At 47.6% G+C, this 27,915-nt stretch overlaps 1 protein-coding gene across 2 annotated transcripts; it reads right to left on the reverse strand.

The window, feature by feature from the left end:
- Positions 1-10,513: 10,513 nt before the first annotated feature.
- On the reverse strand, positions 10,514-25,933 carry GP2 (glycoprotein 2). 2 transcript variants are annotated; one of them, XM_057749705.1, is made up of 10 exons: positions 25,622-25,933; positions 22,517-22,954; positions 21,571-21,681; positions 20,185-20,402; positions 19,544-19,692; positions 18,133-18,378; positions 17,069-17,231; positions 15,928-16,012; positions 14,702-14,746; positions 10,537-10,974 (listed from the first exon to the last, which is right to left on the reverse strand). In XM_057749705.1, exons 1-10 carry the CDS (start codon positions 25,707-25,709, stop codon positions 10,916-10,918), a joined length of 1,602 nt encoding a protein of 533 aa, XP_057605688.1. In that variant the 5' UTR covers positions 25,710-25,933; the 3' UTR covers positions 10,537-10,915. The 2 variants fall into 2 exon arrangements, with proteins under 2 accessions (XP_057605687.1, XP_057605688.1); XM_057749704.1 differs by lacking the exon at positions 25,622-25,933 and having other exon boundaries at positions 10,514-10,974; positions 22,517-22,948.
- Between the last annotated feature and the right edge of the window lie 1,982 nt (positions 25,934-27,915).

The raw sequence follows: 27,915 nt of genomic DNA on the forward strand, positions 1-27,915 counted from the left end.
ATGACAAAGTCAGAATTTGGGGATCCCTGTGAACCAAGAAAAGGGAAGAAAGTGGCCCATTCAAGGTTTATAACCAACAACTTCAACCAATTTCCTTGCTGTTCTGTGCCCAAGTAACCCTGGATTCCAGGCCCTGCTCTGCCTCTTCCTAGCTGCGTGATCTTGGACAAGTTTCTTTGTCTATATTTTCCTTGTATGTAAATGGGCTTAATTAATAATACTTACCTCATAAGGTTGTGGTGAGGAGCTAACTTGTTTACCTTTGTCAAAATGCCTAGCCCAATGCCTTGAACTCAGTAAAAACTCAATAAATGCTGTGTCCTTTCAAACAGCCACAGGTACAATCTCCAGACTTATCTATTGACAGCAGCAGATGATGGACATCTTTGTTTAATTCAGTCCCAGATTCTCCTTGCCCCAGACACATGAGCACAGCATATTAATATGACCCCTAGCAGTTTTAAAGTTTTGGTTTGGCTTGTCGGGCGGGGCGCAATTCACTAGTGGTTATGAGAGTCTTATTCAGACAGACCTGCATAGTAAAGCGCTTCCAAAATCAATGACCAGCTGAGCAGTGGGGCGTTCTGGACAGCTGGGCTCACATAAGTCTTAGCTAGACCATAATGCTACTGTCTGTTCTCTTCTTAGCTGCATCCCCCATTACCCGACTCTTCTCTCCAGAAATGGGCCTTGGGAGTCAGGCAAAGCTGAATCTGAATATCATCCCTGGAACCTACTATCACATCTCATTGAATTTAAGATGACTCTGATTATAAAACACATTATTCTTACATGTACCACCAATAATAAGAGAATTGTGCCTCCAAACTATGTCATGCCATCAGTTATAACAACTTCAGATTTCATGAAATGTGCTTTTTAGAGACATTTTCCCCCCTGTAAGAAACAAGGTGAGGAAACTAACACTGAGTAAGCAACTACCATGTGCCAGCCCCTTATACACAGCACACAATCGTGCATCCTCACAGCAACCCCGGGAAATGGCTATTATCACCACCATCCCCACTTTACAGAATAAGAAACTGAGGCTCAGAAATGTTTTCTGACGTTTCCAAGGTCATATATCTTATGACTGACCTTGGAATGCCCAGATGTGCTGCCTTATCTGGGTTGCCTTATAGTGAGTTCTCCATCACTGAGGGTCATCAAATCTAGGATGAATGACCACAGTGAGGGTATTGGAGAGGAGAGCTAATCAACAAATGACTGGTACAGCCATCCATATACTTGTACAAGACAAGCATGAATCCCTGTTTTACAAAGGGAAATATGGCCTCAGACAGTTTCAGTGACTAATGCAAGGTTGTCATAATGCCAGTAAATCGACAAGCTAGGACTTAAACTCTGGCCTGTGAATTTTTCTCTCACTGAGTTCAGACTCTACAGGGAGGAGGAGAGGAGTTGACACAGACAACTACTACCTAAGTAGACAAACAGCCAGAAATGTTATAAAAATAATTATAGGCGCTGTGAAGCAGTAAACCAGGTGCTGTGATAGACAGGAAATGGGGGGCGAGAAGGTCTCTTTCAATGGGGCAATGACCAGGAAAAGACCCCCCAGAAGGGAGGGAAACTTGAACCCTCGAAGCATTCCTGGTTTGAGGATTAAATCTGGTGATGCATAATATTTGGCACACAGGAAGTTCCCAATAATTGGTAGCTATTAGAATAGAGATGCAGACATAGAGAACGGACTTGAGGATACCACAGGGAGGGGAAGCTGGGACGTAGTGAGAGAGTAGCATTGACATATACACCCTACCAAATGTAAAATAGATGGCTAGTGGGAAGCTGCTACAGAGCACAGGGAGATCAGCTGGATGCTTGGTGATGACCTAAAGGGGTGGGATAGGGAGGTGGGGAGGGAGGCTCAAGAAGGAGGGGATATGGGGATATATGTATACATGTGGCTGATTTACTCTGTTGTACAGCAGAAACTGACACAACACGGTAAAGCAATTATATTCCAATAAAGATAAAGCAAACAAGAAAACAAAACAAAACAAAAACCAAAAATAAAATAAAATAAAATGCTGTCAAAAAAAGTAGCATGCTTCCTCAGAGATCACTGTGGAAACAAACAGGCATTGTGTGCTTTGTGGTACCCCGCAAATCTCGACCCTTCCTCCGACGGAACAGGAGCCAGGAGGGAGAGAACTCAAGGCTGCAGCGCTGGCGGGCGGGGCTCGGTCGGTGCGCACAGCTTCGTGCAGAGCCGGGAGCGCCTGGCGAGAAAGCGTCCTCGCCGCTCGCCCAGCAGCAGCGGTGTGATCTCGGGCGAGTCCCGTCTCCTGGATGGGCATCTCTTTGCTCATCTGTGAAACGAAGATCCCTGCCGGCTGGTCTTTCTGATTCTGGTCGCCGCCTCCCTCCTTCTTTCGGACGCGTTCCCACAGTGCCCTCTACAGGCCATTCTGCAGAGAGCAGGGACTGCGCAGCCCCGGGGGGGACAGGTGCTCCCTTCGGGGCCCCTCTCCTGTGGCCGATTTAGAACCTTTGAAGGGTATACCTATGGATCAGCACAGCAGAATAAGAGCTAGGAAATCTGACTTCCTGGAATCATAGAATTTGGGAAAGAGAAACGTTTGTTGTTGTTGGTTTTCTTTTTCTATCGGAAACAGACCATCGCAACAACAGCAATATTAACTAACATTTGTTTAGTGCTGGCTATTTCCCAGGCTGGGCTAGATGCTATGTGTGAAGTGGTGAGTATATCAGGCACAGGCCTGCTGGGAAGGGGCAACACATGGAGAGATCGTGGCAGGTCAAGAGAGTAGCATGTGCAAAGGCCCTGAGGGAGGGAAACGCTGTGGTGTGCTCAAGGAATGAAAGGAAGTGCAGTCAGTAGTCATTAGATATGAGAGGATAAAGAATCTTAGGATGTTAAAAAAAAAAAAAAAGCACATCAGGTAAAAGTACAATCACCTTGGAAAAGTGCTTGGCAGTAGCTACTCTAGCTGAATATACACCCTGCACCAGCAATGGGTACCTGTGTTCACCAAAAGCCACGAACAAGAAAGCAGCACACTTCACAACAGCTGAACACTGCCCGTCAGCACTAGAAGTGATGGATAATTTATGCTGTGTTCTTCCAATAGAATAATGTCAGCAAGTAGGATGATCAAACTAATTAAAGACAACAATGCGGATCAAGTTCACAAAGACAGTGCTGATCGTAAGAAGCTAGGCTCAAAAGATAGAGTCCTCTTAGGTAACGTTCAAAATCACACAGAGAGACCCTGTGCTGCTGGAAGCCGGGAAGGGTGTTGCATTTGGGAGATGCAATAACTGGAGGGGCAGAAATCCGGCTATTATTTCTTGAACTGGGGACTGCTTACACTGGGGTGCTCATTTCGTTAAAATTCATCAAGCCGTATATGTGAGGTATGTGCGTGAGATGTGTATTATACACCAGTAAAATATAGCAAAAGCATGCTGTGGCTACAAAGTGACATCACCTTTACATTACGGTTGCATTACTGTAGTGCACAATGCAACACAGCCACGACTGTATTGAGAACAAGGCCACACGTGCCACTTTTCCACCTGAGAAGTTCCGACTGGAGAGGACGCTTGGCAAGGTAAACCAGTTCCAGGGAGTCCCCAAAGAGTGAAGCAAGACCAGCACAGGAGCTGGCCCACTGGGCTCTTCAGACAGAGCTTGAAGGAATCAAGGGAGGGAGCTTTTTCTCCTAGGTAATCTGCAAGTTCTGAACCCCTGAATGCCTCCTGCCCCCCGCCCCCCAGCATTTCAGGACCAGAGAGGCACTCTCCCAGGTTCTGAGCCAACCAGAGGGTTCTGAGGCCAAGTTTATCACTGGGAATGTGTCTTGAGACAGCCCCAGGCTGGATAGAGAGGGCTGTGCTGGGGCCAGAACATGTGACAGCCACAGCCTGTCAATGGCAGACTCATAGATCATTAAGCGCAGCGGAGGAGGTATCATTATCTTAATCTACAGATGGCCCAAGGGAAGTCAAGGAGCGTTCTTGAACTCACATCAGCAGAAGTCAGCCTGAAATCTGAATTTCTTGATTCCTGGCCCAGTGCACTCTGGATGTCAGTTTCCTTGTGGACACAAGAGGGGGTAGGATTAGATAGATCATCTGTAAATCTCCTCTGGGTCTCCCAGTTCCAATGAGCCTTCTGAATTCCTTCTATAAGCGGGAAAGGATTTCAAAGATGTCTCAGGAAAAGTGGTTTTTATATCATTCAGCTTTGCGACAGTTAATTAGTGGCTGCCAACACAGACACACACACACGCACACATGCATGCGTACTTGTTCACACACACACAAGTACACATGCACACGTCTTGTCACAGTTCCGAGGTAGGTTTTTGGTTGTCATTGCAGAGTGTTGAGGGTCGCGCAGGGAGGCCAGTGTGGCATGGAAGAAAGAGCACGGATTTTACATTCAAGCAACCCTGAGTTCCAGTCTTGGCGTCTGTCGCTTCCTCACTGTGCCACCTTGAGCAAGTTACCAGTGTTTCTGAATCTCAGCTTCCTCCTCTGTAAAATGTGACATTTGAAGTGCTCCCCAGTCTAGAGCACCAAATAAGCAACAGGTGTGTGCTATCTGTGTGATGAGACACTTAAATCTCCCGATGCCTCAGTTTCCTCCTTTCTTAAGTGGGAGTAATAGCACCCATGTCAAAGGGTTACTGTGAGGATTGTTAGCTTATAAATATAAAATGTGTGGCACACTTGTTTGTACATATTAAGTGTTCATAAAGTATTACTCCATGTCTGAGGGAGGGGGTAGTCCCTTCCACATGCTCCTCAGAGTCCTGTTTCTGGCAAACACAAAGATTCTGAAAAAATGATCTTCTTTTGGTCCCACGGGGGAGGTAAGAGGACAAATAGAGACCTGAGAAGCAGCTTAATGCGTTACAACGGGGAAACAGCCAAAGTGCTGAGGATGTATCGTGATGGTAATACTGCAGCCATCACTTACATGGCTTTTATCCTGTGTCTTTTTTGTCTTGTATCTTTTTAGTTTCTCCGGCAACCCTGCAACTCCCCTTTTCACGTTAAGATGTGGGAGCGCTTGTGTGGGTGATTTGGGACCCAGAGTGCAAGTGTTCTGGCCTTTGACATTGCAGCTCTTCCCAATGAGGTCGGAGCCTGGTTTAGGCACTGAAACAAGATACGTACAACTAGGCTCCTCTCCCTCCCTGCCAACCCAATTCACATACAAACTACTCTATGAAACAAAGCTAATTCCTCTTCACGACAGGGGCTTCCAGAATCTGGCATTTTGGCTGGAGTCCACAGCAAACGCTTTCTCTGAGAACCGTCTGTTTGAAAGTCCCTCTCTGTGACTTTCTAAGATTTGATTGCTGATGGTATGAAAAGGGGCCAGAACTGGCCACACCAAAATATGCTTCTTAGGCATGAGGATCATTTTGAGCTGGTTATTTTTACGAAACAACAGACACAGGAGCCGCTCTGAAAATGGAGTAGAAGTTACCTTTCGTAAGAGACATCTACATCTATGAGGGAAACCTCCATGTGTAAGGGTGTCTCCCTCTCTGTACTAGGAAGAGAAGGGTCACTCTAAACCTCTAGAAACTTCCATCAAAGGAGAGGCAAAGACAAATCTGTATAACAACAACTTAACTCTGCAAAACAACCTTACCCTTGTTCACCTGGCCTCTGCCCACCCATCACCCCTAAATCTTCTTTGGTCTTTAGCTAGAGATGGTATTTAAGAGGACAGCTTGGGCCATTTCAGGGAGTTACTCAGTGTTCCTGGGCATCTCTCATGTACACAGGAGGCAGACATGTTACTGAACTTCTGTTTGTTTTTCTCCTGTTAATCTGTCTTTTATTGTGGGGGGTGTGTGTATGGAGGGGTGTCTCAGCCTCTACCTATAAGGGTAAAGGGAAAATTATTTTTCCACCCTTGCAGTTGCTATGTGAGTTCAATTCTGGACTTAGTCTCCCAAGCTCTTACGTGCTATTTTTGTGTGTATGGTTTTTGTGTGTGTGTGTCTCCCCCTGCTGTTAAGTAGTAATCACTCTTCAGCTCTCTCAATTTGCTCTCCACCAGTAACCCCTGTAGCAGTTTCATAACAGCCCTCCTCAATGAGAAAAAGAAGAAAAAAATACTCAGATTTCCAATCACTCTCCCCTGAAGCCAAAGAAGATGGGAACTAAAGGGAAAGAAAAGCCATCCTCGGTGAGATTGCCTGACACTGGGATGGCCGTGTGCGTTTGGGGTCGAGCCCAGAATTCCTGTTCACATTCTGAGTTGGCTCTTTCATTATAATTATCCAGATGAGAATTCTTTATTTTTGATACTAAGCTCTTTCTTCCCCTCCTGGAAGATGACAGCATGTTGCAGCCTGTGTCTTCGTTTATCCAGCCTGCAATGTGTGAATATAGCAAAGCCCCTGCCCTCCAGGAACCAAAAGCCTAGGGAAACAGATCACTTCAGATGCAGATAACACACAGGAGAGCGAGGTTCTGTAGAGAAGGGCTCACAGAGTGGCGTGTGATCAGCTCGAGACTGGGGATCAGGGTCAGGAAGTCTTTCCAGGAGAAATGACCCTAAAGTAGATGAGAGTCACATCCCCAGAGTGGGAAGGGCCTTCCAGGCAGCAAGACCAGCACGTGCAAAAGCAGCACAGGTGAAAGGGAACAGGTCACAGAACTTCGGGAAAGTCAGAACAGCCAGAACAGGGGTATAAAGGGGATGCGTGTAAGATCTAAGGCTGCAGAGACAGGCAGGGCTCAGACAGTGCAGAACTTTGTCTGCCAGCTAGTGAGCCGATCTTATCCCATAGAAGGCAAAGAGCTGCTGAAGGGGTTTCAAGAGAGAAGAGAATTTGCTTTCAGTGCTGACCGGCTGCAATGTGAGACTGGATTGGGAGGGGTGAGACTGAGACAGGCCAGTTGGGAAGCTATTATAGAGGTAGGAGAGGACAGCAACTTAGAGAAGATCAGAGTCAATGGAGTTAAAGAAAAGTGGATGGATTTAGTGGAGTTTTAGAAGGGAGAATCTACTGTGATGAGGAAGGAAAAGAAAAGGGTGATTTCCAGGCCTTTGTAAGAGAAAGAGGTGAAAGAAGAAGGAGGGGGTGAGGAAAGATTATGAAATGACTTAGGTTGGGTGGCATTTATCCTTTAGGGTCCTCATTCCAATTTCCTTCAGGTGACCAGTTTTCAGGGGACCACTTTCTCCCTGCCCCCTCACACCCAGGCTGGTTACAAAACCTCTTCTAGGATCCCTTAGAGGATTGGGAATGGACATGCTACTTCTCTTTGGGGGACCTCAGTTTCCACCTGGAAAATGAAGGGGCTAAACTCTCTGGGATGGGATCCTTCCCTCTTTTCCCAGGCTGAGTCAACTTCTCCTTTCTCCCCATCTTGCAGCACTGTCTGTGTCAGTCTTACACTGCTTGGCTTTGGCTGCCTGGAGTTTGTCTGCCCTGCTTTCCCAAGTTGACTCTGGTCCTAGCGGGCAGGGCTGCCCTGTTCTCTGCATCCTCCTCTCTGCATCCTGCACCACTGCTGCCAGGAGGTGCCTCCCCAGGACAAGACGCCAGTGTTCCTGATACGGGTCACGTTCCTTCTCACTGTTTCCATCATCCTTCTACTCCAGAATGTCCAGACACTGAGTCTAGAGCCTATTTTCACTGTGACCTGGGCTGGACTTCTTGCCTCACTGTCCAGCTGGGCAGGACTGGGGATGGAGGAGAAGAAAACTAATGAGAGAGGAGACATGGTTGGAGTCCTGGCTCCTGGGGAGTTGCGTCTTTTAGATATATATGCATACGTTATGTATCTACGAGTGTATGTGTGTGTGTGTGTGTGTGTGTGTGCGTGTGTGTATGTTTGTGTGTAGCATAGGATGTGTTTCTGGTTTTTTTCTGGACTAAGGTATATATGTCTGCATCTACATGACCACACATAAGTCAGTGTGCATGTTAGCATCTGTGTGTCTATTAATGTTCATACCTGTGTATGTGTGAGGGTCTTTGTGTAGGCAAATGTGTATGTCTGTCCACATGTGAGTGTCACTGTGTGTGTATGTATTCCCATGTGCCTGTTTACGAATGGGTGCATGTATATATGGTGGTACATGTGTGAATATATGCATACCTCTGTGTGTGTGTGTGTGTGCGCGCGCTTTGTGTATAAACAGAGACAGCATAGCATAGTGTCTAGTTAAGAGCAAATGCTCCAAATTCAGGCTACCTGGGTTCAAACCCTGAATACAGCATTTGAAAGCTATAAGCTCTTGGGCAAGTAATTCTTTAAGCCTAGTTTACTCATCTCTAAACTGGGGGGTAATAAAAGTACATATCTTCAGTATCTAATGTGAAGGTGGGATGATACAGTGTCCATAGTGCATCTAAATGATGCATAGGACGTGTTAAAATGTTAGCTGTTACTAAGTTTTTCATGGCAACAAATATATGTAGGTGACTGAGCCCGAGGGCACAGGTGAGGATCTCTGTGTGTGAGATGTATCTTTGAGCGAGAAGTGACACCTGAAGGGGACATATATATCTGTTGCTAGTGTATGTTGCTATGGGTGTGAGTTCTGGGCCTGAGGGTCGGTGGGTAAGTGTGTGTGAGTGTGAGCTGCCTGTACCTGCCCCTCTGCATGTTTGTGTTCCCCCGGACTGTGACTGTCTTAGGGGCAGGGACTGTGTTTCCTTCATTATTTTACCCAGGCCCTTGGACCTGGGACATCATAATTGCTTGGCACATTAGTGTTGATCGAATGAATGAAGTAGACTGAATATTCAGTGGCTGTTACTCGTACAGCATGCCATTCATAGGAAACAAAAAGCTACAACTACCTCGATGACAGGCAGACAGAGAGGGAAAGGAGGATAGGAGCTACATGGATAGATGATAGACAGATAGATAGTAGGCAGACAGATAGTTAGACAGACAGACAGATAGGAGTGAGCCTAGTTAAGTAGAATCCCATGTACTCTACACTGGAAGAGATGTTAGAGGTTGTCTATTCCAGGGAATTCCAAAATTTTGCCCTTGGTCACCCTGTGGGTTATGGTGGAGTTTCTCTGAGGTCTTGAGGAGGGGAGCACAGAATGGAAGAGGTAAGCCCCCTACCTGACATCAACAAGAGTCTATTTGCTTTTAATCTCTCTATATTGGATGTTCATGTAGACTTGTATTTAAAGAAATCGCTCCACTCTAAATGTTGTGAATCTTACTCTAGCCACGCCCCCTTCTTCTACAGGAGGGAGAAGATACGCCTCAGAGAGGGGAAAGGTTAGGACCTCCGACCTCCTTTCAGGTCCTAGCATGCCACCTCCCTTGGAGTGTACTAGTTGTGAATCCTCTGACTTATTGGGAAACAGAAACCAATTCCTCCTGGGAACCTCCCCTTCAAAGAAGCCACTGTCATAGTGGTCTTTTGGGATATCTGCCCAAATAACATCCACATTTATCTGAGGCCCGCCCTCTCGGGTTGGCCCCGCTGGCTCTGTTTGTGCTGGATGAGCCACTCGCCTGGCCTCAACGACTGGACTGGGGAAGCACTCGGGCCCACACAGGGAAATCAGATTCCCTGGGTGCAATTTAGACGTGGGTTACCAAGATGCCAGCCGGTCACTGTGGTCACTGAGTTGAGAAGTGATGTGAAGCTGCAGTGTCCATATTTAATCAAGAATGAAGAATGAACAGGCAAAGCTAGTTTCACAGAGAGGCGGGGATGAAGGGGACACACAAAGATAAGCAGCTGCAAAGGCTGTGTGGTTCCAGGAAGAGTGACGGGTGGAAAGACAGACCAAGTTCAGCTTTCCACGGTTCTCCTTGTGCAGTCAGGCTGCATCTTCTGTCCTTGGACTTTGTGCTCTGTAGCCTTATAATTAATTCCCCTTTGGCCAGAGTCCATTGGCGTGGGTTTCTGTTTCTTGCAACCACACCATCTCTGAACAATGTGGTACTCTGGAAGGGTTCCTCCTGGCAGATGAATAGGCTGAGCCTCTGGTCACCTAGCCCTTATCTGGCCGCTTTCCCTGAGGCCGGCTTGGAGAGGCCTCGTGCATATAGCATTCTCTGTCTGTGGCATCTTTGTGGAGTCTTTGTAAGGGTTCATTCAAGGTTTCCAGAAAGGGACTTCACCCATCCCCCAGGTTCCGCTGCTACATCCCTGTGGCGGAATTGACGTATCCGTGGCGGGATTGATGGATGTTTTACACTGGGACGCCCTGCTTAACCCTTCATAGCAAGGACATCACTATTTACAGCAAGCAGTGTGCTCTGGGGTGACAGCATCTCTGCACCCCAACTGAGCAGTTCCTCTAGCATCCAGGTCCCAGGGGTAGGGGTTTGTGCAGTTCTAGGAATGTCAAAACATGTCTGCAGTGTGGTGGAGGACAGGGGAGCAGTGGGGACCAGTGTTCCCCAGAGCAAGGTCTCCAAAAGTGGCCCCTTTACAACATGTTCCCGTGGAAATTGTTGAGACCATGATGGAAACACACCAGAGGAAGCGCAGTGAAAGCAAACATCAGTCTGTTCAATTCACTGGCAGTCAGAACAGGGGGTGCCTCTTTTACAAGCTCTCCCACCGCCCCTTCCCCCCAGACACAGTCCCTCTTCCCTGAAGTTACGAACACGTGCTACACTTGTAGCCAGAGAAGCACCTGGCAAGTTTGCTTTCAAGATCCTGCTACTGAATGAGGAAGTGAGGCCAGGCCTGGCCACGGAGGCCAGGACCCCACCATGAGAAAGAGAGGAGTACAAAGGCACTGAGAGTGTTAAACATGGGAAAGCTCTTCTTTTCCTCCAAACCTAGTCGGGCCTGGAGACTGCGTGATTTGGAGAGAGAACCAGCAGAGCTGAAGGGTGACCGGAAGCCATCGCCAGAGGGAAGAACACAAGCTTCAAGGCCAGATGCCCAGCTGAGCTCTCAGAACAGCCCAGCCAGGAGGACAGGCAGGAGAACCATGGGCCAGGCCACCAGGAACCCTGAAATGCAAGAGAGGGCTGTCAGGTGCTGGGCTTCTGAACTCAGCAGCCAAAACGAGGTGGCATCCCTATCTCCTGCCTTACGAGGATGACAAAGGCTGGGTATCCTTAATATCTATTTTGGGTTACAGGTCCTGGGAGATGGCAAAGGACCATGTGGGAGAGGCAAAGCTGTCTCACCACCACCAAACACTAGATTTTTCTCTGGGCACACGAGAAGGCACGTTTTCCCACCTCCTTTGCAGGTAGGTGGGACAATATGACTGAATCTGGCCAGTGGAATGTGGGTAGAAGCCACTTCTAGGCCTGGTCCTTAAAACCTCCCACGTAATTCTCTCTGCTCCCTCATCCATCATCCAGGGACCAGATGCAGAGGATCCAGGAGAGGACTTGCAGGAGATGTAGAGTTGCCAGAAGTTACCACAAGGTGAGAAACTGAGTTCCTAATGACTGCAAAGGCACTGAACTCCATCCTCCAGTGATTTAATGGGAAATAAACTGTTGTATAAAATTACAGAGTTGGCGACTGTTTGTCACAGCAGATAGCATTACTTACTCTGACTAATACTGAAGAGGCAGAAAGGCAGGGAGGTTAAAAAGCACTACCTCTTATGTCTGGTTATTTCTGAAGCTTGAAAACGTCAGGCTTAGAAATTAACAAGGTCAGTGAGACTTCAAAGTGTTTGTGCTTATCTGGCAATCCATGCCACAATGAAATATCTTTCAACTTTTTTTTTTTAATCACGTAAATACATGTTATTTATTTATTTATTTATTTATTTATTTATTTATTTATTTATTTTTGTGCCATGTAGCTTGTGGGATCTCAGTTCCCCAACCAGGGATTGAACCTGGGCCACAGCAGTGAAAGCCCAGAGTTCTAACCACTAGGCAACCAGGGAACTCACTTAAATACATGTTACTGATTGAAATGAAATTGTTTCCATTATAGTTTGTAAATTTTCTGTTTTAATTTAAAAATCCATTAAATATTCTTTTACAAATTCAAAAAAAAAAAAAAAAAAAAAGCAGTACCTCTGAGGCCTGACTACTTAGCTTAGAATCCCAGCTCTGCAACTAGCTGTGCAGGCCCAGGCAAGTTATTGACCCTCTCTGTGCCTGAATTTTCCTGTATGCAAAATAGAAACATTATCAGCAGCTATTACTGCATGAGATTTTTGTAAGTGAGTTCATAGCAAGCATTTAGAGCAGTGTCTGGCACACGGTAAACACCATGTAAGTGTTGGTTTTGAAAATTAGAGTCTAAGATCTGGGAGGTCAGAATCATATCTCTTCTAAACATTACTGTATATTTAGGGTTAAAGAAGGGCTTGGATCCTGGGTCACGGCTGCCTCATATTGAAGGACCTGAGAGAGGCATGTACACTGCCGTCTACCCAATACCAGATTATAAGGGCTCCCCATCCCCTAAATTTCAGAGTAACTTGCTGATGTCCTTAGGAGGGAGGGGGAGAAGAATATAATAATTTTCAGAAACATATTAGTATATGACACCCAGCTTATAATTATGAAATGTAAGTTGGTGTTCAATTAATTCTACAACATCAAAAATGCTTGTGGGAGAGAGCAAACAATGAAGACCGGAGATGCCCTCTTACGGTGGTCAGCTACCCGACAGAGTGATCCCTCCCTTTTCAGAAGACTCCAGAATCCTCTATCCACCAAGAAATGAGTCAACCTGGCAAATTCCACTGGGAATCCAGGCTGTTCCAGGCACTGTGCTAACCCGAAGGACTGGAACAAATGAATGAGGTTGGGGTCCCTGCTCTCGAGCAGCTTTTAGTCTGAGCTCTCTGATGAGCACTGCATGGTCTGAATGTGAGCACTGAGCACGGAGAGGACAACTTGAGATTATCTGAAAACTTTTAGACTGTCATCTAGTTGGAGATTTGAGGATGGGTAGAAATTTCCTGGCTGGGTTCAGCAGTATAGGCCATTTGGGGGGACAGTGACATCTTAATAGCATTGCTTTCCCTTTGGACCAGAATACATTTCTTAGCTTTGTCGCCAATTCATCCATCAAAACCCCACTCAGATGTTAACACCTGCTGAAATTCTCTCCTGACCTTATCCAATACAGTTAATTACTCTTCTGTGTACCCCTTCTGCACTATCCATTTGCTCGTGACTTATTTGCTTATATGCTTATCTCATTTTTGCAACTATTGTTCATTTTGCCTACAGGGCTTGTTCTGCTAACATTTGTATACCTGATTCCTTTTTCTCATTTAGTTCAAATATCACCTCCTCTGAAAAATTTTCTCACCATTTATCCATTCTGATATTCATTCTTCCTTTCTATCTTGTTAACAGAACCCTCAAACATTGGTTGGGCACACAGCCACCCAGGATAAAGACTACATTTCCCAACTTCCTTTGCACCCAGGTGTGGCCATGTGACTAAGCACTGGCCAGTGAGATGTAAGTGGAGGTATAAGGTGTCAGCTTCCAGGATTGTTCCTTAAAAGTCATTGACTTCTTCCAAGTTCCCTCCATCCTGGCCTAGATATAAAGATTGGTGCTCTGGATGCCATCTTGGGCCATGAAGATGATGGCCATACCCTAAAAATGGTAGAGGGGTGAGAGGGAAAGAGCCTGTATTCTTTTTCTTTTTTTTTTCAGAACCCAGTCCCAACTAATGTTGTCATGAGTAGTTCCCATCATAAGGTAGCAAAATAATTGCGAAAAATTTCACCAAGAGAAAGTTCCTTTTGAGGGGGGATTTCTCTGGCCAGTGCAATGATTCAGGCCTTTAAGTACAGGGGAAATGGAATTGGTCAATTATTCCTGCTTTATAGTAATGCTTTACTGCAGAAGGATGAGAAACTGAGGAGTTTTCATTGTTAGGGCCAAGTGAGAGAGCCAGAGGGTCTCTTTGGTAGTTAGCTTGTAAGAGGTCCTTCCCTCCTGCAATAGGAGAGTGGAAACAGCTGAGGAGCAAATTTGGGCTCAGTACAGCCGCCAAGCTTAAAAGATGGTTGAATGCTCTGTCTAGGCAGCTTGGCTACCATGTCAGAGCCCTGGCTGGGAACACCTGGGGACTGAGGAACATGGAATGGGATCATCGGGTTAGAGGCTCCTGAGGCTCGTGGTTCTCCTGATAGCCCTGAACCAATGCCTTCAGAGCCTGCCTCTGTGTATTAGGAGCTAGTCTTCCCCCATCCATGAAGATAGTCTGGATTCTTGATGACCCCATGATGCTGCCCTTTTAGCCCTGGATTGCTTGCCTTGTGGACTTCATTTATGTGTGAGAGAAATAAACTTCTGTGTTATTTAAGGCAGTTACTTAACCCTCACCCATGCTGGTAACTTTCTATCACATCACTCTCTTCTATTTCTAAATTACCTTCTTAACTTTTTATTATCTTTTCCCAACTGGAATGCAATCACCTGGCCTGTGTCGTTCGCCATCACAACTTCAGTGCCTAGAACACTGCCTAGCACACAGTAGATGCTCAATAAACATTTCTTGTCTAATGACTGGCTCTTCTGCTGCATCTCTAGAGCAGATGACTGAAGACTGTGAGCATCTAGTCTAATGACTGTGAGCATCTCTAGAGCCAGTCTAGGGTCTGATTCATTTCAGGGTCCACAGGGTGCACAGGGCCTGGCACATAGAAGAGGCTAAATAAATATGCACTGAATTAAAAAGAAGAAGGAGAGTTGGGAGGGAGGGCTGTGGCAAAGGCAGGAGAGAATGATGTACCTGCAGTGCTGGTGGTTCCACTCATGACACCAAGGGACGGGGCACCTGGAGACAAGCGCAGAAGGTGAGGGCTTCCACAGTCATGCTCCACTGTCAGTAGTACTGTAGCCATAGCTGCTCCAGGACCTCCTGGACCTGGCTGTCACAGTGACTGACAATCCACATCATCATGCATTTGAAACTTAACCTTCCTGACAGATTTGTGAGGAATGTGTTCTCATCCCCATTTGACAGATGAGAAGACTGAGGCTCAACCATGTCTGCCAGTAAGTGGAAGAGCTTGGATTTGAACCCCAGTCTGATTGCAAAGTGGAAGTTTCTAACTCCTCCTCTCCCCTCCCCTAGCTACCCTGTGACAACACATGAGGCTTCAAGTGGAGGGTTCATTAAAAGGACAGGACAACTCCAGGCAGAACCTTCTTTAGGAGACAGCCTCAGTTTACTCATCTGGAGAATGGAAGTGGTAACAGTGCTTTTGTCCGTAGACTGTTGCGAACACTCTGTGTGATGATGCACACAGATGTGTGTGCTATGGTGCCAGGCACAAAGCATCGCTATTGTTAATGTTACTGCATCCTAATTTCTCTAGGACGAAAAAAAGGCTTTCATTCTTTTCCAGATTTCTTGATTCTGCCATTCCAGTGCGAATAAAAACCATGACTCACTACCATGGGTACGGCTAACCTGTGGGATGGATGGATGAGACTTTGAGGAACACGTGGAATGCTTCTCCTATGTCATGCCTTAGAACACTGTAACTGGAGTCTGAGGAACACAGTCACTCTCCAGAAAACAAAGTTGGTTTAGGACTTAGACTTCACCTCAAAGGGACTGGGTTATGGGGACCTGGCAGGCGGGAAAAGGCAAAGGGCACATGCTTTGGAATCAGACTGAGCTGGGTTCAGTGCTAACTCCAGCTGCCCACGAGTGGGTGATTTTGGGTGAGTCACTTAATCTCGCTGAGCTTCACTTTCTCACCTGTAAAATGGATGCTTCAGGGTAAGATTAAATGAGTCAGTGCGTGCTCTCTAGCACACAGCGAGCCAGTACACATGGCAAATACTATTATTGCCCAAAATACCTCCTGGAAAGATGCATTCACCAGCGGGAGGCACTGAGGAAGCAGGAAAGGCCCTGAGTTGTTAGGTTAGTGACCCCAGGCACCTGCAGTCAACTGTCAGCACTTGGCCAGCTGGTGTCATCACTAGGACTTGGCCACGTCTTACCTCTGCGAGTGATGGGTCCCAGATCTAGAACCCGGGCTGGGTCGATAGCCACTGCTTCACTGCGGAGTTGACTTCTTGAGCAAGACTGTGGGAGTGGAGAATTCTCATTAGATCAAAATGCACAGGCACATTCCCAAGCAGATTGTTCCTGCAATGGGGAGCTCTGGCCCGAGAACAGGGCCCCGCCCACTGCATGACCCTAACTCTCACGCGGTGGTTTTCTCAATCTAGAGAATCCTCACTGTTCTGTCAAATGAACTCGGGTTTGAATATCCTTGCCTTTCTTTTAGTTGTCTAATTTGGGACAAATGACTATACCTGTCTGCTATTATTAAATAGTATCTCCTTGGTTGCAAAGATCAAAAGGAAGTATGTCTGCAACACACAGGCACATCATAAGTACTCGAGAAATGCCAACTCTTAGCAGGCAGTACTGAATCTGGGTTAAGACATGGGCACTGTAGTCACACCTCAGCCAGGACATACCCCAGCTCTGATACTTTCTAGCTGTGTGGCCCTTGGGCAAGGGACCTCTCTGAGCTTAGTTTCTTCATCTATACAATGGGATTGATAAAATAATCTACTTAAAGGGTTGCTGTGAGAATTAGATTAGATAAGGCATATAAAAGTTTTAGTACAATGCTTGACACAGAGTAAACACTAAAAAAGTCAACTACGGTTAAAATCATTTAAAATGTCCCGTGCCAAGGAAACATAGAGGACAGGCTCTTTCATGGGATATACTTCCTAGGAACACAATAATTGCTTACATGTGGGCATTTGGAGGCTTAAAGTATGTCCATTCATACTTCTTTCTTCCTTCTCTTCCTCTGTTTTTCCTTCCCTCCCTTCCATCCATCCACCCACCCATCCAACTTTCCATCTCTTCCTCCATATAACTTTCTTTCTTCCCCTTCCCCCTTCCTTCCTTCCGCCTTCCCTCCCTTCCTTCCTTCTTCCTTCCTCCATCCTTGCCTCCCTCCCTTCCTTCCCCCATCCTTCCCTCCCTCCCTCCCTCCCTTCCTTCCTCCATTCTTCACTCCCTCCCTTCTTTCAATCCATCTATAATTCCAATAAATATATATGGAGGTACCAGGCCCCATGTCAGGCACTGAAGAGTTCAGTCCAAAGAGATACTCACTGGCTGGCACTGTTCTTTAAGGGTATCACAGAGAGAAATCTCACAATGTAGGAAAACTAGGTCATAATTTCCAGCAAACATGAACATCTGCACTGAGAACCGGCTTTCCGATGACATCCCATTCTCTTCCACATTTATAGTGGAATCATGTTGATTTGGGCAGCTGGGAGGGTAACAGGGGCAGGGATTTAACTTCTAGAGCAACTCAGGGGGCCTAAGGCCCTTGGCTGCACCTTTAATCTGTTTCCAGTATAAAAACAGCACCAGAGAGAATTAAAGAGCCTCCCACCCCCCCACCCCCCCCACCAAGGTTTTCTTCAACCTGTAACATCGACTTGTATTCCTCTGGCTTTCCTCCACAATGTTACCCATATGCCCACGTGGTTTAACTTTTGGGGGGCACAGCCCTTGGAAGGAGACAGACTGACTTCAAATTCCAACCCAACCCACCTTTTAGCTAAGTGACTGTGAGCCAATGACTCCACTTTACTGAACCTCACTTTTCTTATATGTAAAGTAGGGACAGGAATATGCACTTCCTACGGTTGATATGAGCATTCAATGAGTGAATCCCTGTGTTCTGCTTAGCAAGTGCTTAGCACACAGCTAAACTCTATGATGAATATTAACTAGCATTACTACCACGGTTTGAACCATGATCTATAGATATACATTTCCCTTTGTTTTTGCCAGTTAACAGTATTCAACAATATTTTGTCCCATAACACTTATGCTATTTTCACGTTGTTCCGTCAGTGTTAACATCTGTATAAAAGTCCCATGTTTTTGAACCATGAACCTATTGCCAAAGTTATAAAAGATACTGAAATGAAAAACAATTGGTATTTCTTTACCCTGCCCACCTATTTTGTATTAATCCTTTAAGGCTACGATTTCGGGAGTGATATTTCTGGCTCAAAGGGTATGGTCATGACATGTAATACCAAAGCATTTTCGAAAGGAGGCAAGCCAATTTACACATCTGCCAGGCAGGGATGAGGTGATCATTCTTCTCCACCCCAAACCTCATGTAGGCCAAAAGATAACCCCAGGTTGTCTGGTACCTGTTTTTGATGATGAAATATCTCACGGGGTCAGTACTGTTTCCAGTGGGCGTCGCATAGCAGTTCTTCAACACCAGGTTAAATCGCGAGGTGTCCCCTCTCTCCAAGATGGCGCCCACGTAGAGCATGGATTCAACAGACAGCACGACTTCAGCCCCTTCATAAGGAGACGTGTAGTTCTGGTCTTGGAAGAGGGCCATCCTGACAGTGAACTCCCCCTCCCCGTCCACACTGATGTTCAGAGAACTGAGAACAGAAAAGCCACCAGAATGGAAACGTCAGGTTTTGACCAGTGAGAACAAAATCAGTCAAGACCCACACTTGTGTAAGGTTAGGAAGGCAGAGGCACGTCCTGGATTCCTAAATGAACTATTCAATCATTTATGTAAATCAAGCACTTACTATCTTCTAGGCACTAAACTTGACAAACAGATGAGTCTGGCTCCAGGATTCCTACAGATCCTCTCTGCATCAGAGAGCACACATATCTCCTTCACTCAGAGAACACCTCCACCTTCTCACCTGTGGAACAGGGCTTGGGACCAGCTCTGTGGGCTCACAATTTTTAGCAGCAGGTCTCTTCCTTCCACCCCGTAATCTTCAGTGAAACACCAATTTTAACAAGATAAGTAAAATGACTTTAAGATTTATTTTGTATGAACCTTGGGCCCCAACACATTACAGACCGAAACCTAGAAGTTGAACTAGAAAATTTCTAATCCTAATCTTGCCATTCTGTGAGCCTAGGAGGCAATAAGGGAACAGGAAGGGCACCTGGATTTCTGACACCCCAGAAAGTCCCCTGGCAAAGCTAGGGATACTGAGGGATTCCTTCAACAGGGCCATTCCAGGCACAGTGATTCAGCAGTGAACAGACGACAAACGCCCCTGCCCAAACCAAATTCCATCCAAATTGCTGTTTGGGTCTGTTCCTGGTGAGTTACAGGTGCTGTTTATCTAATCAAAGCTGACCTGGCTTAAACCCCACATTTGCAGGGAAGCCTTCCGGCTCCCAACTTTCCTCCCCAACCAAGATGAGGTCAGGGACCCTTGCTCCCTGACCCCACAGCACCCCAGCCTCCCCTACATTGTGTGCCTCTCACTTGTAAATGATTTTTGATAAGATTAGTTGTTTAATGCCTTTCTTCCCCAAGATAAACTGTCTTGCATTTTTGTCCTTTTGTGTGTTTCACACTGTTTCATGTGGTTGCATTCCCTCATAGTAATCATCTTTAATATCCACAAAATACCCTGTGCCCGCCTTGTTCCTGCTGAATATCCTAACACGTTACAGACCTTCGTAGAGTGAAGAGAAGCTCCTGAAGGAGGTGAGGAGCAGCCTGTGGACATCATAAAATATGCATGAAGCCAGTCAGGGTGATGGGTCAAAGGCTACGTGTCAGCGCCATACCTTACAATGGGCTCCAGGGCAGTTTGGAGGCTGACTTTCATGTCCAGCGGGTAGGCGCACTGGAAGTTGATGCTGAGGATGGTATCTCTGATGATGAAATCGTTGACCAGGGAGAAGGAGTTTGTGTAGATGGCATGGGTTTGGTTTCTCTTTGGCATAAAAACAAGACCACGTGTATGTTTACGTGGATGCAGGTACAAGTGCATCCGGGATTCAGGTCTGTGTGACTCCGGAGCGGATGCTGTCATGCATGCTGGTACCTGCCCTCTGGTCTCAAGGAGGCGATGGGCCTCCTCCCCCAGTGGCACGACACTTTATGGGAAGGGAAGTGAGGACCCCAGACCAAAAACAAGAACAATGGGTCGTGGACCCTTGGGAAAAGTCAGGAACCACCATGCTCGCTCCTCTGTGAGCCCCTCCCACATCACCCCTAGGTGAAATAATCATAATCGTAGCTTACATTGATGGAGCTTAAGCGTCAGACCTATTCTCAGCTCCCTCCTGGACGAACACGTGTCACCTCACATACTCCTAGAGGCCCATGGAGGCTAAGGGGCTTGTCCAAGGGCTCACAGTTACCGAGACAGGCCCCACCAGCCCAGGTCCTGCACGCTGGCAGCAGTGGCATAAACACCACTCACCTCCAGAATGTTTCCGCAGGCACCGGCCTGGGTGGGGCTGGTCACGGATATCCAGTGCTTCTCCTGTGCCTGCGTGACGCTGCTGCAGTTCCTGTTCCGGTCCCGCAGGTAGCCATAGACCTCGTCCCCGAAACCCAGGCCTCCCAGGAGACACTTGTCCACTGACACTTTGATCTCCTCGGCCCCACAGTCCAGCTGAGGCTGCAAACTGTGCACATCTGGAAAGTCAAGAGGAAGGTAGGTAGAGTGGATAGAGGTCTGGAAGTAGCGGGCAGAGCTCACATTCCCTGCCCTTTGGCAAAGCCACCTCACCCACCGGGAGACTAGAGGGGGGCTGGGACCCACGTTGGATTCACACCCAGGCTTGTGGTAGGCGAGGTTGGCAAAGATGCCCCTGCTCCAAGGTTTCCAAACATGCTGGGTAGGCCTGGTGAAGGCTCTTGTGTCTGGTTCCTGTGGGGACCCAGAGCAGGACACCCCAAAATATGCCTAATGGCATATTGATTATTTTGAATTAAAGTTACTTAAGATACAGCTAATTTAAGAGCAACACTCTGACATTCCTCTCCATCTCCCTGAAAACAGGAAATAAGTCGCCCATGTGAAGGGTGCCCTTCCTGCATCTGGAGATAGAAGGACAGCCTTGTCACCAGGGATAGGGAACTCAGTCTCCTTCCTATCCCTCCACGAAGAACACTCCTCTACAGGGACTGGGAGTGTGCTTAGAGGAAAGCAGGCTTGTACCCAACACAAGAGTCAGGGGCCCTTGTTAGTCTAGGAGGGAAGGAGATCACCTCAGTGGGAAGCTCATCCAGCCCCACCCAGGGCTCAGGGCTCACCTGTGGCATGCCTACCCATGGGTCACCTGCCTGTGCTTGCTTACCTACTGGGATGAGAAGAACATCACCTCCAGAGCCTGCCTGTTTGGACTGCTCTGATTAAATTCTCATAAAAGCCCTGCATCATGGGTATTTTTTTTTATTGTTATCTAACCCCATTTTACAGATGAGGACATTAAGGCTCAGAGAGGGTAGGTGGCTTGTCTCAGGCCCCAGGCCCCCCCTGCCAATCCAGGACTGGCACAGGTGTCTGCCCTGTTCTGCATGTGTAGACTCTGTGGAGATCTGCACACGACTTCCACCCTTGCAGTACAGTTGTCCCTCACAGGTCAAGTCCACCCATCCCTGGGGCCGTGGTCCAGTGCTGACCTGGAAATGGGCCCCATCCTTGTCCCCCATCCTTGCAAACTCACTGGCTTCACGCACTCTCATCCCCTGACCTCAGTTCCATCCCCACTGACTCTGGTCCACACCTTGTCCTGACCCTCTGAGGCTCCCTCCCTCCTGCCCTGCCCACGAGGCCAGCAGAGACCCAGCGCTTGCTCACCGGAGGTGTTGAGGTCCTGTCTGCAGAAGCAGTCCCAGGTGCCATTGACGAGGCGACACTCCTCCTCGGGGCGGCAGGTCTTCTCACAACGGTCCTCCGTGGTAGTGGGCTCTGGGGTGAGGCACGGAGGAAGAGGGTCAGGATGCGGGGCAGGGCAGGCCGGGGGCCACCAAGGCCGACCCTGTCATTCTACAGAAGACTTGCCCAAGGTTGGGCCACACTTGGTGGAAGGGTCAAGCCTCAAACTCGAATTTCCTGACTCCCAATCCAGTGAGGTAAGAGCCTCGGAACTGCCATCGTGGTGCTTTTACTACGAGGCAGACGCTGTTCCCGGTGCTTCTCATGCATCAGTGCATTCACTCCAGGTGGCGATCACGTGGGAGTGGGGGAACACAGCAGTTACGCATTTGGATCCTGGCGCTGGGGTGCTAGGCTCACATCTGGCTCTGCCACCTTCCAACTCTGATGGTGGGAGACCAGCTTAACCTCTCTGTGCCCCATACCCCTCATCTGGATAAACTATATAGTGCATGTGTCATGAAGCTGGTAAGAGGATTAAACGAATGAATGGTTTAGAACAGGAGCAGGGACACGGCAATGCACTCTATGTTGCTGTTATTTTTGCCATTATCCGTTGTTTCAGATCAGAAAACCAAAACTCAGAGAGTTAAATTAAACTGCCCAAAGGAAATCTAAATCTAAATGAGTCTGAGTTCTTACTACTATGCCACACACGTGGATAGGTGTATCAGGAGATTTCACCTTCAAATCTGAATTTCTGGGTTTCCTTGAAATGCTGGGAGGTCTGGCAGCCCTTGGGCAACATTCCCACTGGGCAAGAGCTGGCAGGTGCTGCGTTGAGACTGTTCTGCTGAGTCTCCTCCTGACCTGCTCCACTCACTCTAAGGACCCTGGGCACTGCACTGGGTAGCCCTGCCCTGCTCACCTGTGCAATATCTCAGGTTACACTGGGGGGTGCCCTCCAACCGGTACACATAGTACTGGCCCGGGCAGGCCTTCACCAGCACCTCCGTCTTCCAGAGGCAGCAGTTGCTGCTCCAGTGGGCACAGGCAGTGCGGTTGACGATGCCCTCCTCGAGGGTGGGGTGGGTGCCGTTCAGCCACATGGGAGCAGCCGCCTGGCATCGGAACACGGGGACGCAGTCTTCCGGCATCCTCACTCCTCCATCTCCCACAAATCGGTACCAGCCGTTCTTGTCGCTGTCACAATTCTGGGTTTCTTCTGTGTTCTCTGTGCTTCGGGAGGGTTCATCCAGGAGGGTGTAATTCTGGCAGGGGTCAAAACAGAACTGGGCCTCTGAGCTGCCAGGGGCTCCGCAGTCCAAGACCTGCTCATAGGAACTGGCGTTGGTGTTTCTGTAACCTGGAGAGTAACAGTATGCTTGGGTTTACGGAGAAACCCCAGAGCCTGCAGGGTTTTTATTCCCCGCACACTCTGTTTTGGAAATGCTAGAGGCACATCAGCCTTCATCACCTTGGGGTCAGGATAACAATGAGGCCTTTGTGTGGTAGATTATAGGCATTAAGAACATCAGGGTCGGGACTTCCCTGGTGGCGCAGTGGTTAAGAATCCCCCTGCCAATGCAGGGGACACGGGTTCAATCTCTGCTCCTGGAAGATCCCACATGCCTCGGAGCAACTAAGTCCATGTGCCACAACTACTGAGCCTGTGTGCTGCAACTACTGAAGCCCTCGTGCCTAGAGCCGGTGCTCTGCAACAAGAGAAGCCACCACAATGAGGAGCCCATGCACCACAATGAAGAGTAGCCCCTACTTGCTGCAACTAGAAAAAGCCTGCACAGCAATGAAGACCCAACGCAGTCAAAAAATAATTTGAAAAAAATTTAAAAAAAAATAAATAAAGAACATCAGGGTCTCCACCCTGCACAACCCGCACAACCCCAGGGGGCGTCATTCACACTGAGCTTGGTGGCCCCGGCTCTGGCGTTGTTTAGTGCTCCCCTGTGCAACCACACACTGCAGTCCTGTCTGCCAATATTTGTTTTTCTCATCATAAATGTAGTATAGGCTCACTGGAGAAACCTCAAAGGTCATTAAGATGAATAAAGTGGAAATGAAAATTGTCATAGCCCATTCCATTCCCAGAAGTAACCACACATTTGTGTACAGTCTTCGGACCCTTTCAATGCATATGTTTAAAATAATTTTTTAAAAATATAAATGGGTTTAATGCTGTACAGTTTTTTTTTCACTTGCACTTTTTGCCTAATACATCATAGACATTTTTTCCACCATCAGCAGATGAAGGCAACACAGGACTTCTCGACCTCAGTGCTATGGATGCTGGGCTGGATAATTCTGTATCAGGGCTGCCCTGTGCACTGTAGGATGTTCAGCAACATCCCTGAGCTTTTCCTCCTAGACGTCAGGAGTAATCCTCCCTGAAGTTGTGTCCAGACATGGCCAACTGTACCCTGAGAAGCAAAATCACCCCCCGTTGAGAGCCGCTGGTCTAACGGGACCATTTCTGATTGCTGATCTCATGGTTTTTTAGCAGATTCAGGGACTGTGATGTGAAGAGGCGGAGAAGTAAAGCAAGGGTGGTGGAGGGTGGAGGAAGCCACAGGCTGGTCAATCTGGGTTTAAATCCAGCTCTGCACCTGCTGACTGGGTGACCTTGGCAGATGGTTCAACTTCCCTGAGACTCTTCTGCAAAACAGCACCTGTGAGCTACTGGCTCCCAACGTCACCCATTCCCACGCCTCAGGTCACGATGTTTGCCACATGCGTGTCCACTGGTCCTATTATTTATTTCATGTTTCTTGCAATGATTCTCTTTATAACTTCATTTTACCCTAAGAAATAATATCTGTGATGCCATAGGTATGATGTAGTGGTCATACTGTTTAATACCCATGAAGAGAAGTATATATCGCTATCAAAAAAAAATTTTTTTTTTGGCTGGGCCCCTGCAGTATGCGGGATCTTAGTTCCCTGACCAGGGATTGAAACTGTGCCCCTGCAGGGGAAGCTTGGAATTTTAACCACTGGACAGCCAGGGAAGTCCCCAAAAATTCTTTAAGAGTTTGCCATGCACCCTCACAGTTATTTTGGGATATGCATGCCTCATTTTTGGAAGATAAAGCTTGAAAGCATTGTTAGATGGTTAAATGAGATAATAGGTGTAAAATGCCACCCACAGCACCTGGGGCTAGTAGTGCACAGCTAGTTCCTCCTCTAGTTCTGATATATTGAACAGTATTGAGTGTCTTAGTGATGAATTTTATACCTCCAACTAGGATCACATCACATTCCTTTTTTTTTATTTTGATGCACAAGCTATTTAGGGGGTGACCATGTGCCCAACCCTGATGTACTGATTGCTAGGGCTCTGTCCATCCCCCCAAAATTGGGATCACATTAGAGGGACTTTGTAGAAGAGAGATTTTCAAGCCTTGCTTATGTACGTGCTTGTTTTAAGGAAAGGGGTCACCGCACTTGTTATTCTTGGATTATTTCCTGCACACGCTGTATTTTCTCAAGGGAGGCTGTGAGCTGAATCCCTCCAGCCCTCTCCACAGGTGACGTGGGCAGAAATTTTCACCCTCATGTTGAGCCTGAGAAGCCTTCCTTCAAGCATCTAAGATGCCCAATCCATGGACTTTTGAAGGACCACAGAGAGCTCATTAAGCCTAGTCCTTTCATTTTACAGGTGAGCAAATTGATTCGGAGGAAGGAGAAGCGCTTGCCAAAACAAGGCACAGAGTGACTGGGTGACTCATGTCCTCATGAACCCCGGGCCCTCTGATCACCCCCATATCCGGGCACAGGAAGTTATTTTAACTGGCTCCCACTGTCCTTGAGGGGGAATTTCTGATTTGGCTCTTTGAGAGATTGGGACTGGATTTCAGTTTCTATCATCTTGTTTCCCTCGACTTTTGGCTTCTACGCCTTTGTTTTAGTCGTGCCCCTGTCTCCTCACTGACCCTTAACCACCCTCTCTGTGCTTCGCTGATCACCCTCCAAGTATCACAGGGCATCTGAGATGCCAGGTCAGCAGAGCACTCACCTTGCTGCTCTGTAGATGCCAGGGTCAGAACGCAGGAGGCCAGGGCCAGCCACAGGATAGGAGCCATCCTTCCCATGAGCTGAGACATGCAGGTCACTCAGCAACCTGCAGACTCTCCAGACTCTCCATGCAGCGGGGGTGAGGGGGTGAGGGGGGAAGGAGAGACCCAGATATGATCAGAGAGACAGAAGTTGTTCCCCTGGGTGCAGGTGTAAGAAGGGAACTCAGCTCAGTTAGCACATGACTTGTACTAAGCCCCGTGCATAACTTAGCTCATTTAAGGCACCGAACCACCCTCCAGGGAAGGTGTTATTATTGCTCCCATTTTACAGATGAAGAAGCTGAGACTCAGAGTAAATTAATCCCAGAAATATTTATTGAGCCCCTTGTATGTGCAAGCACTGCGCTGGAGGTAAAATAGCTCACTTAGGCCCATATTCTTAGAAATGGACGGATGGCTTTCTCCCTGAAGGGCTGTATCACTTTAAAGCAGGCACGACTTGCAGAAAGGAGGTGGTATAAAAGGAGCAGGAGATTTGCCAATGGGTGAGACGGACAGCAAGAGAACCAAAGTCAAGCTTAGAGCCAGCCAGGACTACAGAATGTCCTAGAAGGGCAGTTCCTACTCACGTCAAGGTAGAGGCTCTTGGAGATTGGATGGAGGGGAGGGTAATGGTGCTATGAATACCTACAGATGAAAGGAAGAGCTTCCCTTTCTCAGTTCTGTGCATCAGGCACTGTGCTAAGAGAGCCCGGAGTGTGCTCTGTGTATGCAGATGTCTGTGAGGGTGAGACCACGTCAGACTGAGCCCATCACTTTCTCCTCACACAGCATCCGGTGCACAAGAGGTGCTCAACAGAGGTTTGAGGGATGAATGAATAATAAATGGGGAGGCAGTGGGTAGAAACAAAGAGCTGTGAAGAGCCTGCCAACACGCAAATAAATGACACTTTCTCTTCTGGGAAACTCTTTCCTCAAGTGGGAAAATCTTTGGATAACTTCATACAGCCTCTGGAAGACTTCAGTTGAAGATAGGGGTCTGTTTCTGGAAGGGATATCGTGACTATGTTATGAGAGAGCGCCTGGGACTGCTAATTCTTAGAGATGAAATCTCAAGCAGAGGCCTGTCTTCCTAGTGGGGTGCCCAGGGACAAGGGTGTGGGGAGCATCTTTAGGCCTGGAGTGGCCAGCAGGTGGCTGGTCATGGTTGAACTGGACACAGAGTGATATCTGAAGTCCTCAGCAAGGGCCAGCATCCAAACTCCTTGCTGGGTTCTGAAAGCTTCCAGAAACAAACAGCCCTAGCAATTCTAGTGAGTGAAGGGTTGGGGGAGGCCCGCAGGAACAGGAGAAAGTCTGCTGGGGCTTGAAGCAGGACTTACCTGGGGGTGAGAACACAAAGCGGTCCTCCTCTGCTGGCCACAGGAACGCCAGCCTGCAGCGGACTGTCCTTTTATGGTAGTTTCCCACCCATGTGGCTCTCCATGATTGGTGCAGGGGTGTGCCTGGAATTAGCCTCCCAGGCACACTCCGGGCTGGCTGGGCGCAGGTAAGATAAACCACTTACCTCAAAGGATGGTGAAGGAAGGCCCCTTTGTTCCCTGCATCCCCCTGCATGTGGACCCTTCCAGCAGTCTCTCCTTCCTGCGAATCCTTCTGTATAAGCAAGAGCAACACGTACTCGGTGCTGAGCACACCGGACACTGCTTAATGCTTTGCACTCGTTACTTCTCACATTTAATCCTCACAAGAAGCCAATGAAGCTGGTACCATATTTATTACCAGAAACCAAACACTAATCAAAGGGAAGCTTAATATCCAAAGGGAAGTGGAGAGAAATCAAACAGACACTTGTTTGCACAATGGGTTTCCAAGTGTACCTTGTGTTCCGAGCTAATCACCTTAGAATACTTCTGCTTCTACCTGGATGCCACTCAGCTTGGAGTCAGTTGGAGCAAGGAACTAAATAAGGAATGGGGGATGGGTATGTCTGACTTTTGGCCCATAGAGTCTACCCAACTTCAGATGTTCAATGCTGGGAAGTCTGGGGAAGACCAATCTGAGAATGTGTGAATCACAGACTAGCAAAGGATAGCCTAAGCCCCTGGACAAAATCAGCATCGGAAGAGCCTTTGGCTATGTGGGCTCTACAGATTGGAAGGTATAGAACTGAGAGGAAGCTGAAGATCTTGAACTTTTAAATTCCAGGCTTGGAACTGGCTTTTTGTGGCAAGGTAGATATTAAGGAATTAACAAAAGAGTCAAAGCTCTAGCAGAATAAATGGCTTTTGCC

The sequence above is a fragment of the Hippopotamus amphibius genome, chromosome 9 (genome assembly GCF_030028045.1).
Source record: "Hippopotamus amphibius kiboko isolate mHipAmp2 chromosome 9, mHipAmp2.hap2, whole genome shotgun sequence".
Classification (NCBI taxonomy): Eukaryota; Metazoa; Chordata; class Mammalia; order Artiodactyla; family Hippopotamidae; genus Hippopotamus; species Hippopotamus amphibius.